The sequence below is a fragment of the Miscanthus floridulus genome, chromosome 5 (assembly GCF_019320115.1).
Source record: "Miscanthus floridulus cultivar M001 chromosome 5, ASM1932011v1, whole genome shotgun sequence".
Lineage (NCBI taxonomy): Eukaryota > Viridiplantae > Streptophyta > Magnoliopsida > Poales > Poaceae > Miscanthus > Miscanthus floridulus.
The window spans coordinates 115,041,734-115,059,929 of NC_089584.1; the positions used below are offsets into that span (position 1 = coordinate 115,041,734).

Sequence of the window (18,196 nt, forward strand, 5' to 3'; positions counted from 1 at the left end):
TTTTTTCTAAAATGGTTATGTAATTAAAAATTCTAAATCTAGTCTAATCTTAGAAAAATCATTGAGAAAATATTTTATCTTATAAATTATGAAACAAGTTTTAATTTTTTTTCTAAAATCATGCTCTATCTTATGACGTCTGGATTGAAATTATTTAAATATTTATAAACTTTTTTTTATTTTTATTTGCTAGCAAATGCTCTTGTTATCTATCGGTGTTGACCAATCAAATTATGTAGGAGGCTAAGTAACACGAAATACTCTCAGTAGATACTATTGTTGTCTATTGTTTTCTTTTCTAAAATTTGTTTTTGTGTTGGTGATGTTTGTGGAGTGATACCTATGAGTCATGTCATCCACATTTTTATGGCAACACTTCATGCTTTTCTACACTAATATGGTGATAGATAGAATCAAGTGACGCTAATATGATCAAGTGGCACTTATGTTCATACTAAGGACCTATTTAATATAGTTTATAAGTTGCTTATAGCCAAAACAAATTGAAACTAGATGCCAAACAACATGACTTTAGTTTTTTCTGGCCATGCTTTTCCCCATAGCCCCATTTGCATAAAATGCAAAAAAGACTAACTTATTTTAGCCGTACTTTTTCTCTATTTGTGCAGTTTCCCAAGGAAGTGCTTCTCTCCATAGTTGTACCAAATAAGGTCTAAATAGGATAAAGTATAACGTAGTTACATGGCACTTATGTTGTCGTCAAAGATGCTTAAACTTTTATATAGTCCAAGTCATCGACCTATACCAAGATCCTGTTTGGATCCATTCGCTGCTAATAGTTAGCTGGTTAATAGCTCATAGCTCATAGCTAATATTAGCTCGCTAACTATTATTTGATATTAGCTAATTTGGCTCAATTAGTAAGATAGTTGTTAGTTAGATATTAGCTAACAATTAGCTAAACTATTAGTTGTATCCTATTTAAATTTACAGAAGCTAATTATTAGCAGCTAACTATTAGCTGCTTGACCTTCGGCTGATCCACTTTTGGATGATTTCGGTTGATTTCGGATGATTCAATAGTGTTTTATGAGAAGGAATAAGCTGAAAGCAGCTGAAAGTAGTACAACCGAACAGGCTAATTATAATAGTAATAGATACAAGCAAAATTGTTTTGCGAATTTCCCAGTCGAATCTGGTGTGCGCTGTACAAGGAGATACAGGGCTCCGCGTTGATCTTAGGAGCCTATCTGCTAATCTGAATATATAAATATATAAATGATGACGAGATGTGTATCTATTGAATGTGTAAATCATATTAGTTTTCTTTGTGTGATAATAAAAGGAAGCCATGTGCAGTGCACGTTGGTTCAACAATTGTTACACAAGCAGCACGTTCGCGAGTGTTAGCGCTCGATAGTATGGTTCAGTCACGGTCAGATTAACTGATGTCAAAACGAGAAATCTAACGGCCCTTTGGAACACAGGAATTCTATAGGAATTTCACAGATTTCAGTTTATTTTTCACATAAAAACCATGGGAACGGAAAAAAGTCCCATGTTCCAAAGAAGCCTAAATGTTATAAACAGGCAAAGAACACGGGCTGACGGCCCCCTCCTTCAGCCCGAACACACGCACCAGCCAAGCTTATGCTGGTGTTTAGCCACAGTCGATGCGCAAAATGTTGGCCCTCATTGGTGCTTCAATGCTACCAAATGCACCAGCTGTTTCTAAAAAAAAATGCACCAGCTCATTTTCCATCTGTGGTTCGTCACAGCAATAAACCCACCTTCACAAGGGCGGCTCATTCTTGTTATATACCAGCTAGCGTGTCCGTACGTTGCTACGGAATAACTAATAATTTATACTAAAAATACACAGATCGCACAATAAAATAATAATACTATGAAATTAAATACCCACATTAAAATGACATCAATCCAAAAAGCAAAGTTCGTAAAATTAACACGGTCACGAAGAGCACGACGTCGCAAGCTCACCGATTCTACTATATAGACCTTTCCAAATTACTGTCGACTCAGATAATTAACAAATAAGCAATACCCCGCCACATTTTTGTTGACTATTCACTGTGTTTTTTAAAAAAAACATGTGATGGAGAGACATTATTGGTTTTTAACTTTTTTTACATCATCACTGATCCAATTGAAAAGAGAGGACCATAACTTTTTTTAAGAAAACAATGTCTATGAATTATCACATTCTCATAAAACTGAACTGGTTGTCATCTTCCTATTTTTGCCCGTAAAATTATCTGAGCTTTATATGTATAACCTGAAAACTGAACTGCTTGTCATCTTTCTATTTTTGCCAGTAAAATTATTTGAGCTTCATATTTATAACCTGGACTCAACATGGCCATGCCAAGACACAAAAAGTTACCTTAGTTACAATATCATTATATTAAGCTCAATAACATGGCAGCTGATTGTGCTCTGCATCAAGCATCAGTGTATCAATGCCAACCATTGACTTATCCTCTAGAGTTTACAAATGTAAGCCATGGCAATAAATTGCAACAATTCAGGGCAAGTTCAGTGAGAAATCCCTCTTTTTCAAGGTTTAACTTCAGTGAGAAATCATCATTCTTTTTCTTGCCTGCCTACATCAGATTGTTCAAAAATAAACAAAGATCAATCCACAGACATTTTACAGTGTAGAGATAACTTTGTGACCTGGCTTGGTGTTGCTGTTACGGGAACACCAATTCAGCGAGCGAGGTCTAGAGGTGCAAAGGCCTGATGCCAAACATTTGAATACCATCCAGTGTAATAAAAAAATTAGCAAGCCAAAAATTCAGTGGCCATAAAAAAATTGATAAGAGAAAAGTATCTAACATTGGTATACCAAGCTCGTGAATTGAGACTATCAGTAAATAAATAAGGCTCGAGCTACTTGAAACGATATTGGTATAGACAAAGGGCTAACTATGCTAAAAAAAACAATGACATCCAAATATGTAGGCACACAATATCGAAAAAATAGATGATTAACTATATAACAAGAACGTCTGCAACATCATGAAATATGGTTGTGTAACATCATGAACGGCGAGCGATGGAGTACGGGCGTCGTCAATCGGTCTACATATGCGAAGACGATGACTCGGGTGCACGACTCAGGTGGCGTCGAGGTAGCGGCGCGGTAGCCGAGGACGATGGCTCGGGTGCATGGCACGGACGAATGGCGAGGACTACAGCGCGGACGTCGTGGAGGCAGCGGTGTTTTCAGGTGCACGATGTGGGCGAACGGCGAGGACGACGGCGCGATGTAGTGGAGGCGGTAGTGTGGCGCACGGGGAGGATGACGGCGTGGACGCACAGACCAGACGATGGAGCAGGTCATGGAGGGGAGATCGCACGGGGAAGGGAGATCGCACGGTAAGGTGATCTTGCGGCGACCTTGCGGCGATCGATGATGTTGCCATAGGTGCATCTACCGGTAGGCAGACGGTGGATGATCCATTGCTGTTGCTTCTCCACTACACGACGAGGAAGAAGTAGAGGTGACTCGATCGTGCAGGGGCTTGAGGAATGGGGTGCTCGACGATCGTCTCCGTGCAGCGACCAGTGACGTGCTTGAGTCCTACCAAGAAGATGCGTTCGATCGTGCAGCGGCGATGGTCTCCCGTGTTTGTAGCGCATGCAAATTAGGGTCAAGAATTTCATATTTGTGGCACGAGGGCGGTATGATCGAGCGTGAGACGTGGGTGATCGCTTTCCTTGTTTGAGGCAATTAGGGTCAAGGCTTTCCGTGTTTGTAGCGCATGCAAATCAGGATCAAGACTTTCCGTATTTATAGCGCATGCAAATCAGGGTCAAGACTTTCCGTGTTTATCGCAAGAGGGCGGTGCATACAGGAGATGCCGTGGGATCACAGACGTGGGCAGACGAACGAACCAAAACAAATGTCGCACCAAAAAAATATCTACACTTTGTTCTTTTTAGTTGTAGGAGAGTAGGAGATCGGCCTATATATGGTTGGCACATCGGCGGCGCTCCCTGGAGACCGATCGATCGAGGACAGCCATGGCGAACGACAGCCTCCGAGCGTTCCTGGTCCTCCTCGTCGCGAAGGTCTGCCTCCTCGTGGCGATGGCGGCATCGGCGGTGCAGGGCAGGCCTGGGCCTGTGCCCATGGCGCTGGGGTCGGTTCCCGCGTGCTGCTTCTCCCACCCCGAGTGCTGCTACGACCTTGCCAGCCCTCCGGGTGATCTAGCGTGATCATGGTGACGGCGATTGTTGTTTCGATGCCCGAGCTAATTTTGTTTCTAGCTCCGACGTTGTACTCATCGCTTGCGTAATAAAATGGGAGTTATTTTTTTTATCTTAATAAAATGGGAGTTACGAGTATGGGACTCTATGGTTTCAGGTCAGGTTATGTGTCCATGTTCGATTCTTTCAGCAAATCATTTTGCCGAGGGAGATATAACATTGTGGTTCAGTTATTCTGAAGATTTTGTTTCTCGTTTTGCCGAGGGAGGTACAACTATGTGGTTCAGTAGCTTTTTTCAGGCGACTCTTCTGTTTCCTCTTTTTTAGTTCTCTGTTTTGCCTGTACAAAACCTTCTCACTTTAAATTAATGTATTCAGTAGGGGGCCAAAGACCTCCTGTTCGTTAAAAAAAACTGTGGTTCAGTTACTCTGAAGATTTTGTTGCTTGTTTTGCCGAGGGAGATGCAACGATGTGGTTCAGTTATTCTAAAGATTTTGTTTAGGTAGAGAAGTTCACATGCAGTGGAATCCATATTTGCATATTGCAAAGTACTAGTCTTTTCGGTTGTTGCTGGTAGTTTTTATTGATTTTTCTTTTCTTTCCTTCTTTGGCTATCTTTTTGTATTATTTTTCTGCCATATTAATAAATGTGTACTTGAGCAGTTGTGCGATTCGTTTCAGAAAAAAAAGGTCAGGACTTCCACAAGAATTTGCAATATGTGATTTGAAATGTAATATAGAAAAAAGAGTAAATTTTAGGGCCTATTTGGAGTGAGAAAAAAAATCTCTTTGCCTACATTTTTCATGTTCGCTTCGCTGAAAAGTCAGGCTGAAAAGTACTGTTCGCTGATTTGTGTGAGAGAAAAACACTGTACCATGGCTGATAAGCCAGGTTGATAAGTTCAAGATTCCTATAAAATTCCTGCACAATTTCTGTGAAATTCCTGTGTTTCAAACATGCCCTTACAGTAGAACTACAAGTATATAACCAAGATCCACATTGTATGGTCTCCAATTTTGCAGATCTGTTGCCAATTTGTATATAACCAAGATCCACATTGTATGGTCTCCAATTTTGCAGATCTGTTGCCAATGAACTCCCCTTTTCCTTTCATCTCTGTATACATGGTCATAGATAGAATCAAGTGACGCTAATATGATCAAGTGGCGCTTGTGTTCATACTAAGGACCTATTTGATATAGCTTATAAGTTGCTTATGGCCACAACAAATTAAAACTAGAAACCAAACAACACGTTTTTAGCTTTTTTGGCCATGGTTTTCTCCATAGCCCCATTTGTACTAAAACGCAAAAAAAAAAACTAGCTTATTGTAGCCACACTTGTTCTCCATTTGTGCAGCTTCACAAGGAAGCGCTTCTCTCCATAGTTGTACCAAATAAGGTCTAAATAGGATAAATTATAATGTAGTTGCATGACACCTATATTGTCGTCAAAGACATCTAAACTTTTACATAGTCTAAGTCATCAACCTAGACTAAGTCGATGTTTGGATCCATTAGCTGCTATTAGTTAACTAGCTAACTATTAGCTAGTTTAGCTCAACTAGTAAGATACTTGTTAGTTAGGTATTAGCTAACAATTAGCTATACTACTAGTTAGACCCTATTTAGATCGAAAGAAGTTAATTATTATCAACTAACTATTAGTTGCTTGATCCAAACATGGCCTTATTATTATAGTAGTTGAGCTAAGACCCTATTTGGATCCATTAGCTGCTATTAGTTAGCTAGCTCATAGCTCATAGCTAATATTAGCTAGCTAACTATTAGCTGCTATTAGCTAGTTTGGCTCAACTAGTAAGGCAGTTGTTAGTGAGGTATCAGCTAACAATTAGCTAAATTATTAGTTAGACCCTATTTAGATCTAAATGAGCTAATTATTATTAGCCAACTATTAGCTGCTTGTCCAAACAGGACCTAATTATAATAGTATTAGATATAAGAGCATCTACTAGCAAATAAAAGGTAAAATGGTTTTGTGAATTTTCTAGTCGAATCTGGTGCGCGCTGGAGATACAGGGCTCCTCATTGATCTTAGGAGCATATCTGCTAATCTGAATATATAAATGGCGAGATGTTATTTATTGAAGTATATTTTACTCAAAAGTTTTTGCCAAATGTGCATATCATATTTGTTTTTCTGTGTGATAATAAAAGGAAGCCATGTGCAGTGCACGTTGGATTCAACAATATTTGTTCGCGAGTGTTAGCTAGCCCTCGATAATATGGTTCAGTCACGGTCAGATTAACTGACGAGGAAAAGAGAAAGGAAAAGAGAAAGGGGTGGGGGTGTTTGATTCTTTAGTTGCTTCTAAAATTTATGTCCCATCAAATATTTAGATATTAATAAAGAGCATTAAATATAGAATAATTACAAAACCAATTACATAGATGGAGGCTAATTTACGAGACGAAATTTTTAAACCTAATTAATCCGTCATTAGCACATGTTACTGTAGCACCACGTTGTCAAATCATGGACTAAGGTCCCGTTCGGTTTGTTGAATCTTGGCTGAAATTGGCTGAAAAATAATGTTCTTGCTGAAATATTGTGAGAGAAAAACACTGTTCCAGCTGAAAAAAGAAGCCGAACAAGTCGGATATGGGGTAAGCCGAACGGGGCCTAATTAGATTTAAAAGATTTATCTCGCAAATTAGTCGTAAGTTATATAATTAGTTTCATAATTAATCTATATTTAATATTTCATACATGTGTCAAACATTCGATATGATAGGAATTTTAGGAGGTCTAGAAACCAAACAGAACCTGAATGTCGTAAACAGACCATGTACACCACCGATATATCGGCCCACGGGCTGACGGGCCCCTCCTTCTCCTTCTCCTTCAGCCCGAACACGGACCAGCCGAGCTGACGCAGGCGCTTAGCCACAGTCCGACAGTCGATGCGCAATATCCCTCATTTGTGTTGTGTGCTTCAATGCTAGCAAATGCACCAGCTCATTTGCCATCTGTGATCTGTCGTTTGTCACAGCAATAAACCCAGCTTCACAATGGGCGGCTCATTCTTATTATATAGGGTTGGCACATCGGCGGCGTTCCCTGGAGACTGGAGACCGATCGATCGAGGACAGCCATGGCGAACAACAGCCTCCGAGCGTTCCTGGTTCTCCTCGTCGCGAAGGTCTGCCTCCTCGTGGCGATGGCGGCGTCGGCGGTGAAGGGCAGGCCTGGGCCCACGGCCCGGGATACGATTGCCACGTGCTGCTTCTACCGCCTCGAGTGCTGCCCGGCTCCGTCTCCGGGTGATCTGGCGTGATAGGGTGACGGTGATTGTTGTTTCGATGCCCGTATTAATGACCTTTCTGTTTCTGGCTCCGTCATTGTATTGTACTGATCGCTTGCGTAATAAAATGAGAGTTATGAGTATGGTTTCAGGTCAGGTTATGTGCCTACGTTCGATTCTTTTTCTTTCAGCAGCTCGTTTTGCCGAGGGAGATACAACGCTATGGTTCAGTTATTCTGAAGTTTTTGTTTAGATAGAGAAGTTCACATGCAGTAGAATCCATATTTGCAGATTGCAAAGTACTAGTCTCTTCGGTTGCTGCTGGTAGTTTTTATTTGTTTTTCTTTTCTTTCCTGTTTGGCTATCGTTTTGTATTATTTTTCTGCCATTTTTTATAAATGTGTACTTGTGCAGTTGTGCGATTCGTTTGAGAAAAAAGAGTAAGGATTTCCACAAGAATTTGCAATCTGCAATTTGAACCTTTGAAGTAATAATGTAATATAGAACAAGTGTAAACTTAAGGGCCTATTTGGAATACAAGAAAAAAAAATCTTGTTCCTATGTTTTTCATGTGAAATTGAGCTGATTCTTGTTAAATTCCTGCACAATTCATTGAAATTCCTGTGTTCCAAACAACCTCTTACAATAGAACTACAAATCTATATAACCAAGATCCACATTGTATGGTCTCCAATTTTGCAGATCTGTTGCCAATGAACTCCTTTGCCTTTCATCTCTGCATACAGGGTTTGCTAGATGTACGGGAGAAGGCTAAATCACAGGAAATACTGAAATAGTGACGATTAATGGTTTTACAGGAAAAGTAGAAACATAATCGAAGTTACGAAGCAAACAAGAATCAGCCACAGGCATATGCATTCATATATTAACTTAGCATGACAAAAAAAAAAACATAGCACATGAGAAATAGTAATCCTAATGGCCTCCATGAACAAAAGCTGCAACGCAACTGAAAATGAGAAATAGTAATCGTAATGGGCTCCATAAATAAAGCTGGAACACAACTGAAACTAGACAAGCAGACTAGAACCATCATAATAATTGATATAAACTAAGTTTACTGGGATGACGGAATGTAGGAAAACTGATATATTTAGTGCAGCTGACAGGTTGGTATAGCTCACGATACAAGCAATGTTTTCAGATCGTATTATCGAGGCTAGTCGTATGACCACCGATCAGACGACTAATCGCGATTAGTCGTCGATAAGGGTCGATTAGTCGGTCCTAATCGGTCTAATCGGCTAGTCGGACATTTAGTCGTCCTTGTGCCTAGATGGCCTGATCGACCATGTATATACTATATATATGATGCAAATATATGTAAACATGGCCATAATAAATAGGTAAATGTTAGACAAGCAACCAAGCACGGTTTGGCATGTAATCATGTTTGCAATGAATCATTATCATGGTGATTTGGCCACTTACCTGTAACTGCTGCTTGCTGATGCCTGATGGTGTCATGGTGAGTGCTGACTGCTGACCAAAGAAAAACTAGCTGCTGCTTGCTTGCTGCTGCTTGCTGATGTCTGAACTCTGAAACTGCTGACCAAAGAAAAACTAGCTGCTTGCTGCTGCTTGCTGATGTCTGAACTCTGAATCTGAAATTACAAAGAAGGGGAGGAGACAGGAGCGAGCGGAGGTGGAGCTGCGGACGGAGCTGCTGCGGGCGGAGCTGCGGACGGAGCTGCGGGCGGAGCTGCGGACACCGGCGAGGGGCGCGGACGAAGCTGCGGACGCCGGCGAGGGAGATCCAGAGGCAGGACGCCGGCGGCTGCGAGAGAGAGGTCGCCGAAGGCAGAGAGCAGAGAGAGGCAGAGAGCAACTCCCACCAGGTCACTCACTCCTCTTCTTCTTACCCTAATGGGCCAGCTAAAGGTGGGCCGAATTCTTTAGCTGGGCCAAATTCTCCCTCCCCTGAACTAGTCGTCCGGGTAGTCTGATTGGACGACTAATCGTGATTAGTCGCAACTTATCGGACGATAAGTTTTCTAATCGGTCTAAACTAATCGAGGGCCCTTATCGAGCACCTGGTTACGATAAGGACGACTAATCGCGATTAATCGCGATTAGTCGTCCGATCTGAAAACACTGGATACAAGTGTATATTGTTCGTATATAGAAACATTTCTCAAAGTCATTTCAATATTAGTATTTTTTTCTCACACCAAACCAGCCAGCAGTAAATAATCCACGATGGATTATTTAGATCGTTTACGACGAAACGAACAGGCCTGTTTGTTTCGTCGTAAACGATCGTGGATTATTTACTGCTGGCTGGTTTAGTGTGAGAGAAAAATACTGTTGCAGCTTATAATCCACGATCGTATACGAACTAGCGAACATGCTGACATAGTCCATTGAAGCATTTCCTCAAGCAACACTGATACAATATAACTGTAACGTACAAGGGGAGAAAAACTTCAACCTCTGGTGCACCGATCAACACAAAAGGAAGGAGGTAAGTAATAGCTGTAACAATCCAAGTTTTAGCATATGAAAGCAACATGAACATGCTCATCGCTGCAGTATAGCCCAGGCTGTTGAGTGTACCCTTGCTTGGACAGCAGCTCACGTGCTTTCGTCACAAGATCCTTATTTGTCACCCTCCCGTGCTTGTCTGCAAGAATGGTCTGGATAGCATTGCTCAGAGCACCAAATGAGACACCCTGCGGTGTTGTTGCATCTGCTGATGTTTGGTTAGTCTGGCACCCACTGATCAGAATGCCATTGTTTGGTGCCCAGGCCTTGGTCCCGGCATACACCTCGTCAACACTGTGAACCTCTTGCTCTAATGCTGGCTTGAAAGCCTCTTCCTCGTTCCCTTCAAGCTTAGCCTTCAAGAACTCCTGAGCGAGGGCACCAACCATGCCCAGGACACCACCACCACTGCCATGCTCACCTGACTCGCCCTGGTGGAACTTTCCGAGCATGACCTTCATGAACTTCTTGATCTTTGGGCTGGCATCATCGCCAAAGATGTTGAACAGCGTCATCCGGATTGAACCCACATCAATGTCATCCTTCCCAGTTTGTTCCTTGAGCATCTCTATCAGAGTCGAGAGTGGTAGGGAGCGGTTTTTGGTGCGGCCATCTCCAGTTGGCTGTGCATAAGCGTCGTCCTGGTCATCACCCCCATGGCGGCTATGAGGGATGTGAATCCCCTCAGACTCTAACAAATCACGGGCAGTCTCTTTGAGAAATGACCGGAAGCCACTGCCAGAACCAGAATGAGGACGCTCATCAGGTTCACGGGACTGGGTTTTATTCTGCCTGGTGCTATTACCTATCTGCTCCTTAGCACTGTCCAGCAGGCCACCACTATGGCAAGAGTCAGAGACGATGGTGAATAGGCAGCCCTCAGGGACCTTCTGCACGAGTTCCCGGAAATCCTGATCTGCAGATTGAAACAAGTTAGAACTTTGATGCTGAACTTTGTCCATGAAAAATGACAGCATGAGCTGAACTTCAATTTCATAATCCTTCTGTAAAGACATTTGATCTTTGCAATCAAGATATGTTCAGTTATACATTATACTTGGATGGAACTAAATGATTCACTAGACTAAAAAACCTTCATTGCTAATTAAGTTATCTGAGTAACCTATGTAACTGATTCGTTGCCATTTGCTACCATGTTTCCAAATGAAAACCTATTTGATAAACCAATTTGCATACTAAAAATTGTGCTAGCTTTTTTTACTAGTTATTATCAGTGAGCCATGTAATCTAAGATATAACCCCTCCACACATTGTAACGTACTCTATGAAATTGCTATACACGATTATAGCATCATATGAAAAGCAGTCATATCTGAAATTCAATCAGATAGTATAACCACTAAAGATATTATCAGATCAGACTTATACAAAGTTCCCGCAGTGCAAAACTAGCAAATGGGGAAGCCTAATCATCAATCTTAATCATGAATCTTAAGCACGTGCTTCCAGATCACAGGATAACAAAACTACAGAAGTGATGTCAACTATTTGGATTGGAGCAAATCCGCGAACAGATCCACATCAGGTAGGTGTTGACCAATTGCTTCCAGGCTTAGATTCACATCTCAAGGCAACAGACTAAACGCTGATCCTATCATTTTACCATTTCCAGAGTAGTACTTGCAATAAAAAGAGGAAAAATGAAGCACAGAGGAGGAGGAGAAGAAGGTCAATGGATCCCCCGATCGCACCTGTGATGAGGTTCATGTCGCAGGGCACGATGCACTCATCGTAGCCGGTGTCGTCGTGCTGCCCCGTCTCGGCGGGCAGCCGCGTGCCGTGCCCGCTGTAGTGGAAGAAGAGGAAGTCCCCGGGGCGGGCGTCCCCGACGAGGCGGGCGAGGGCGCGGCGGATGTTGGCCCCCGTGGGCTGCGGCGCGGAGCGGTCGGCGTCGGTGAGGACCCGGATGTCGGCCTCGTCGAAGCCGAAGCGGTCGACGAGGCAGCGGCGCATGCGGTCGACGTCGTTGTAGCAGCCCTTGAGCTCGGCCTTGGTGCCCGAGTAGTTGATGCCCACCAGCAGCGCGAGCTTGCGGCCGCCCATCGTGTGCCGCGCCTGCGTGGATCGCGCTACCCTGGTGGCGGTGGGTCGTCGCCGGCGGGGGTGGCCGGAGTTGTAGTAGTGGACGCTGATTCGTCGGGCGCTGGTCGGGGAAACGGCCGGGCCTGGTGCGTCCTGCGTCGCGTCCGTGTGACCGTGTCGATTGGCCTTTTGCGTTTCTGATCTGAATCGTGGGGATTCGGGATTGGTGCGGGTGTGCCGGGTGGCAATATTTCGCCGCGTCCATTGGATTGTCGTTGTCGGTCACTTGGCTCCCGTCAGCGCGTCGATGCAGATTTTTACCTGCCTCTCAGATGGTGTAGCTCAAAACACGCTCGCATTTTTGTGTCGGCAGCAGGTTTGGTACACGACTTGTAGCATGGTCGTAGTACTGCCACATCCAATGGCCCAATCTCATCCATTTAGAGATCAGCGGGTGATTGACGGTGAAGTTCTGAAGAGTTGTTAGACTTGCTGCAGAAAGTTGATGTAGATGGCCAATGGCCAATGTCTCAACTCAAGATGGCAACGGGCCCCGATACCCGATACCCGACGGGTATTTGATCCATTAGGGGACGGGTATGGGATCATATCTTTACCCGTGGGCATCTAAATGGGCAAGAATCCATCCCCGACGAGTATAGCGGGTACGGGAACGTTCCATGTTTACCCGTCCCTGTTACCCGTTGGGGAACCCGACTATTTGAGCTGTCATGCGAGTATTAGGCGCAAAGAAGCTCAACATAGGTATTTTGGTCCAAATCTGAACAATCATATATATAGTTTGTGTGTTCTAGGAACCCTAGTTCAATTTTTTATCACCATCTCCGCCAGCAGCACAAGCACGCCTGCCTCACGAGCGCTCGTGCCCATCGCTTCCTTAGTTCGGTATCTCTGCCACCTTTACTCATCCTCCTCGCAACCTCGCTCCTTCTTCTCGGCATCTCCGAGACTCCGATACTTATACCCGGTGAAGAAGAAACGTCTCCGATTGCAAAGCCGCGACCCCAAGTGTCCTTGTTTATCGGGTATGTAGTACCCGTCGGGTATCTGTTACCCGACCGATACCCGACGGGTACAGGGATGGGCAAGAATCTATACCCGAGACAGTTAATAGGGATGGGGACGGAATGAATTCTCCGTAGTGAGGAAGAGAATGTTCCGATGATACCCGACGGGTACCTACCCGTTGCCATCCTTAGTCTCAACTGAAGCACCGGCTTGATTCTCAGTGAACACCTTATCCTGACGGTGTGATGCAGTTATCTAATGAAATTCACAACTGAAACATGGAGACCGTGGAGTCAGTATCGGCAAGAAAAATTCATGAATCGACTCTGACTCCTGAATGCATCTGGGGACTCCTCATTCAACTTTGACTTGATCTCGTATTTTTTTTCTTAACACTAGCCTTCGATTTTTTTTAACAAACTGCCCAAAAAACCAAATATTATCTTATTTCAATAATAATATCTCACCACGTTCACCCATAACAGTAGAAATTTTTACACTAATCAAGAAACCCACGTCGGTGGAGTTTTGTAATGATTTAACGGCCACTACGTAAAAAACGATTTTTAGCAACGGTTAGATTTTTTTAGAAGCGGCTGGTGATGGAGCCGCTCCTACAGTGGCGTGCTTGGGTGCCCAGACACTAGCCGCCCCTACAAATAAAACAGAAAGAGCGGCTGGTGTTACGAGCCGCCCCTATAAATGAGGTTTGATTTGTAGGAGCGGCTCAATCACCAGCCGCCCCTAGAAATGCTATTTGTAGGGACGGCTGGTGATTGAGCCGCCTCTATAAATGACCCCGTATTTATAGGTCCGATTTATAGGGGCGGCTCAATCACCGGTCGCCCCTACAAATGCCCCCCATATAAAACAGATGCAGCACCTTCTTCCTCCTCGGGTTACTCACTCCAACTCGTGAAAAAAGGTAGGGATGCCTTAGGCACCTCCCAAAAATTGCTCTATTAAGAGGGAGGTTTTGGTCTCAAATCCTTTGGTGCAGAGGTTGTAGAAGGTAAGAAAATGATATTCCATACTTTTTTTAAAGTTTTAATGGTTTGTTAGTGAGTAATTAGAGTTTTATTTTTCTCTCTCTTCTATGGTGCTTGAGCTACTTATGAAGCAAATTAGACCCAAGTTTTAAATGTACTAGGATAAATTAGGGAGGGGAACAAGATCATACCCTTATTTGGTCCATGTTTCTTGATTTTAGTGAACAATTAGTTAGTTTTATGGATGTTTCATGTGCATGTGGATCTACATCTAGGGTTTATTTTTTTATTAATTTTGTTTTTGTAAATTTATGTTTGATGAAATTGGACTAAGGTTTGTATGAAAGATATTGGGTAAAGTATGATTATTGCTAATTGTTGTCTTTGAAATTGTTTATTATAATTAATAAATATGTATTTTAATTATTTATGGATAAATGGGCCATTAATTAATTTTCCTTTATCATGGTGTGTTTGTATGCTTCATGTAATTATATTAGATTTATATTCATATATATCTAAAGTATATACAATTATTCTCAAGTAATTATTAATTTATTTCATTTTTATATATATCTAAATAAGTAATCCTTTAATGTTTGTTTTGTTGTTGTTGTAAAAGATGGAGTACAGGAACTCTTGGATGTATGGTTCGTTAAGGTTCAAGGCAAGTTTTCGTGAAGAGGTGGATAAATTTATTGAAGCCGCAAAGAAGCATGCAACGACATTGAAAGAGAATAAGGATACAATTATTTGCCCATATAAAGATTATGAGAACCGTATGGCATGGACATATGTGACTATCATCAGATCACATTTGATTATGCGAGGATTTATTGAGGACTACACAGTGTGGATTCGTCATGGTGAAACGGTTATTGTTAACGATGAGGATGAGGAGGAATACGACGACGAAACCATAGAATCCCTGTCCCAATATTCAGCAGAGCTTGATGCACGAATGGATTTCGAGTTTGGCAATGAATAAGGTGGTGATGCTGGTGGTTGGGATGGTAACGACGAAGGTGGTGCCAATAATGATGGTGGAGCACGTGTCGGGGATGAAGATGATTTAGAGGACATGATTCGAGCCCTTGGACCATAGATTATACTAAATAGCCCGAAAGATTTAGAAAATTTGGAAAGGGTGACAAAAGCATCGAAGGAGACTGTGTAAGGTGTTGAAAAGAGTTGTCCAACACATTGGACATTGCTACATTTTATGCTTGAGCTGCTCATCCTGAAGGCTATGTACGACTGGTCAGACTGTAGTTTCAATGATCTATTGCATCTCCTGTCATGGGTGCTGCCACAACCAAACTCAGTTCCCACCAACACATACCAAGCGAAGAAGGTCATAAGTCCATTGACAATGGGGGTTGAAAAAATCCATGCATACCCCAACCACTGTATACTTTTTCATGGCGAAACGTTCAAGTCACTAGATAAATGTCCCCGATGTGGGGCCAGTCGGTACAAGAACAATGACCTTTACGGTGGGGACAAAACCTCCACGGAGAAAAAGAGGAATAAGAAGGGTACAAAAAAGGTGGTACAAGAATCTTAGCCCTTAGAGGATACTCCATTAGGCAACGATGCAAAGCAGAGAAGAATTCCTACCTTGGTAACGTGGTACCTACCAGTGACCGACCGCTTGAGACGTATCTTCCTAAACCCTAAAGAAGCCGTACTCATGACATGGTGGGATGATAAGCACAAGGTGGATGATGATAAGATTACACACCCGGCTGATTGTAGTCAGTGGCAAAGGTTTGATAAGAAGCACAAAGAATTCAGCGATGACCCAATGAATGTACGGTTTGGCTTGAGCACCGATGGAATGAATCCCTTCAATGAGAGGATGAGCGACCACAGCACATAGCCAGTGATCTTGACCATATACAACATCCCAACATGGTTGTGTCAGAAGAGAAAGTACCTTCTCCTCACTATTCTTATTTCTGGCCCTAAACAACCAAGCATTGATATAGATGTGTTCCTCGAGCCTTTGATGCAAGAAATGGAGAGGCTATGGAGGCATAAGGAGCAGATGTACAATGTGTTTCGAAAGGAGGACTTCATATGTAGAGCAATAATATTTGTTACTACCAATGATTACCTCGTGCTGTTTGCTTTGTCTGGACATATCAAAGGGAAGACGGGATGCTTGGTTTGCTTGGATGGTACTACATGGGTGTACCTGGATGCATCCAAGAAGATAGTTTACCTAAGGAACCGACGCTTCTTAAAGACAAGTCACAAGTACCGTAGCAAATTATTCTTTAGATTTTGATAACGCCCCAGAGATTGAACCCCCTCTGGAGTGACATCATAATGAAGAACACGTGTACAGAATGGTGAAAAACATACGCATCGTCTATGGAAAGAAGAATCCAGATGGGATGAACAGAGATAGAAGCACACCTCTTGTCGAAGGAGTACCTTTCAAGAAACAATCGATCTTCTTTTAGTATCTGCCTTATTGGCCAGACTTGGAGGTCCCCCATGCCATTGATGCTATGCACATGCAGAAGAATGTCTTTGAGAGTCTCATTGCTACCTTATTGGACACAGGCAAGTCAAAGGATGGTCTGAAAGCACGGAAAGACATGGTGCAGCTAAACGTGATGCCACAGCTTCACCCGGTACCTAAGGCTAATGGAAAATACACTCTGCCCGCGGCGTGCTTCAACCTAACACCAGACAAGAAGAGAGCTATATGTACTTTCTTGAGGGGGATCAAAGTCCCGACTGGGTTTTCAGCAAATGTGAAGAAGCTAGTGTCAATGAAGGACTTGTCAATAACACACTGCAAGGCTCACGATTGCCTTGTGATGCTGACAATGTTTCTACCTATTGCAATCAGGGCTATAAAGCCAGAGTTCTTGAAAATGGCCATCACCCGCATGTGCTACTTCTTTTCAAAGATCTCATAGAAGACGATTGGTAAGCAAGAGCTGAGTGACCTACATGAATTTATGGTGGAGACACAAAATCAACTAGAGATGTATTTATCTCCTGCTTTTTTGATATAATGCCACATCTCATGATTCACATGGTTCATCAGATACAGGCGCTGGGCCCTTGCTACTTGCATGAAATGTGGTCCTACGAGCGGTTCATGTCGGTTCTAAGTCAATACGTGCATAATCGAGCATACTCAGAGGACTCCATGATAGAGGGTTATAGTACTAAAGAAGTCATTGAGTGCTGTCAAGAGTACCTAAAAGTACAGAAAGGGATTAGTAAACCCGATTCTCGTCACAAGGGTTGGCTGGCTAGGAAGGGCACTAGTGGTAGAAAAGTGTTCATCGACCATGATTACAAAGAGGTGAGTCAGGCGCAGTACAGTGTCTTGCAGAGTACACAACTGATGCAACCATACATTGATGAACACTTGGCTATCATTATGGCGGAGAGAAATAGCCGTTCGGATGATTGGGTCATGAAACAACACAAGCAACGACTAACTACATGGTTGAAGGACCAAAACATACCGCCTGGAGAAACCATAGACTCTATTACCATCAGTAGGTTAGCAGAGGGGCTATCGAGACAAGTGACATCTTGGAATGCTTATGACATCAATGGGTATACGTACTATACCCACGCAAAGGATAGTAAATATGTGAACCAAAACAACGGCGTTCGAATAGAGGCTATCGATGGATTGGGACGAAAGATCCAATACTTTGGCATCATTGAAGAGATATGGGAACTTGACTATGGAAGAGATATAACGGTGGCCCTGTTTCGATGCCACTGGATCAAACAACATCAACTGAACAAGATCAGATTGAGAGTCCTAGACCTCAAAAATCTAGGCTACCAAGATGACCCTTGGGTGCTCGCTTCATGTGTCGCATAAGTTTTCTATATGTTTGACCCACAAAATAACCTCCTCCCAAAGAAGAAGACAAAGCACATGGTTGCCTCCGGAAAACAGCACATTATTGGAGTTGATGGCGTGGACGATGTTGAAGCTTATAATAACTATGATGAGATGCCGCTATTCATAGACTTTTCTAAAAAGATCAGTGTTGTGGAAAAGAACATCCCCAAAGATATAATGACATGGGAACGAAAAGGTGTCAAGGGGAAAGTCGTTACAGCGGGCTAGCTAGTTGTTGAACGTGTAGTGTTTATGTAAGTGTGTGTTTGTAAGA

General features: G+C 42.8%; 1 protein-coding gene across 1 annotated transcript; it reads right to left on the bottom strand.

Annotated features, from left to right (window-relative positions):
* Positions 1–9,841: 9,841 nt before the first annotated feature.
* On the bottom strand, positions 9,842–12,229 carry LOC136453166 (metacaspase-5-like). Its single transcript, XM_066453743.1, has 2 exons — positions 11,682–12,229; positions 9,842–10,885 (listed from the first exon to the last, which is right to left on the bottom strand). The coding sequence occupies exons 1-2, from the start codon at positions 12,031–12,033 to the stop codon at positions 9,978–9,980; spliced, it is 1,260 nt and encodes a 419-aa protein (XP_066309840.1). The 5' UTR covers positions 12,034–12,229; the 3' UTR covers positions 9,842–9,977.
* Between the last annotated feature and the right edge of the window lie 5,967 nt (positions 12,230–18,196).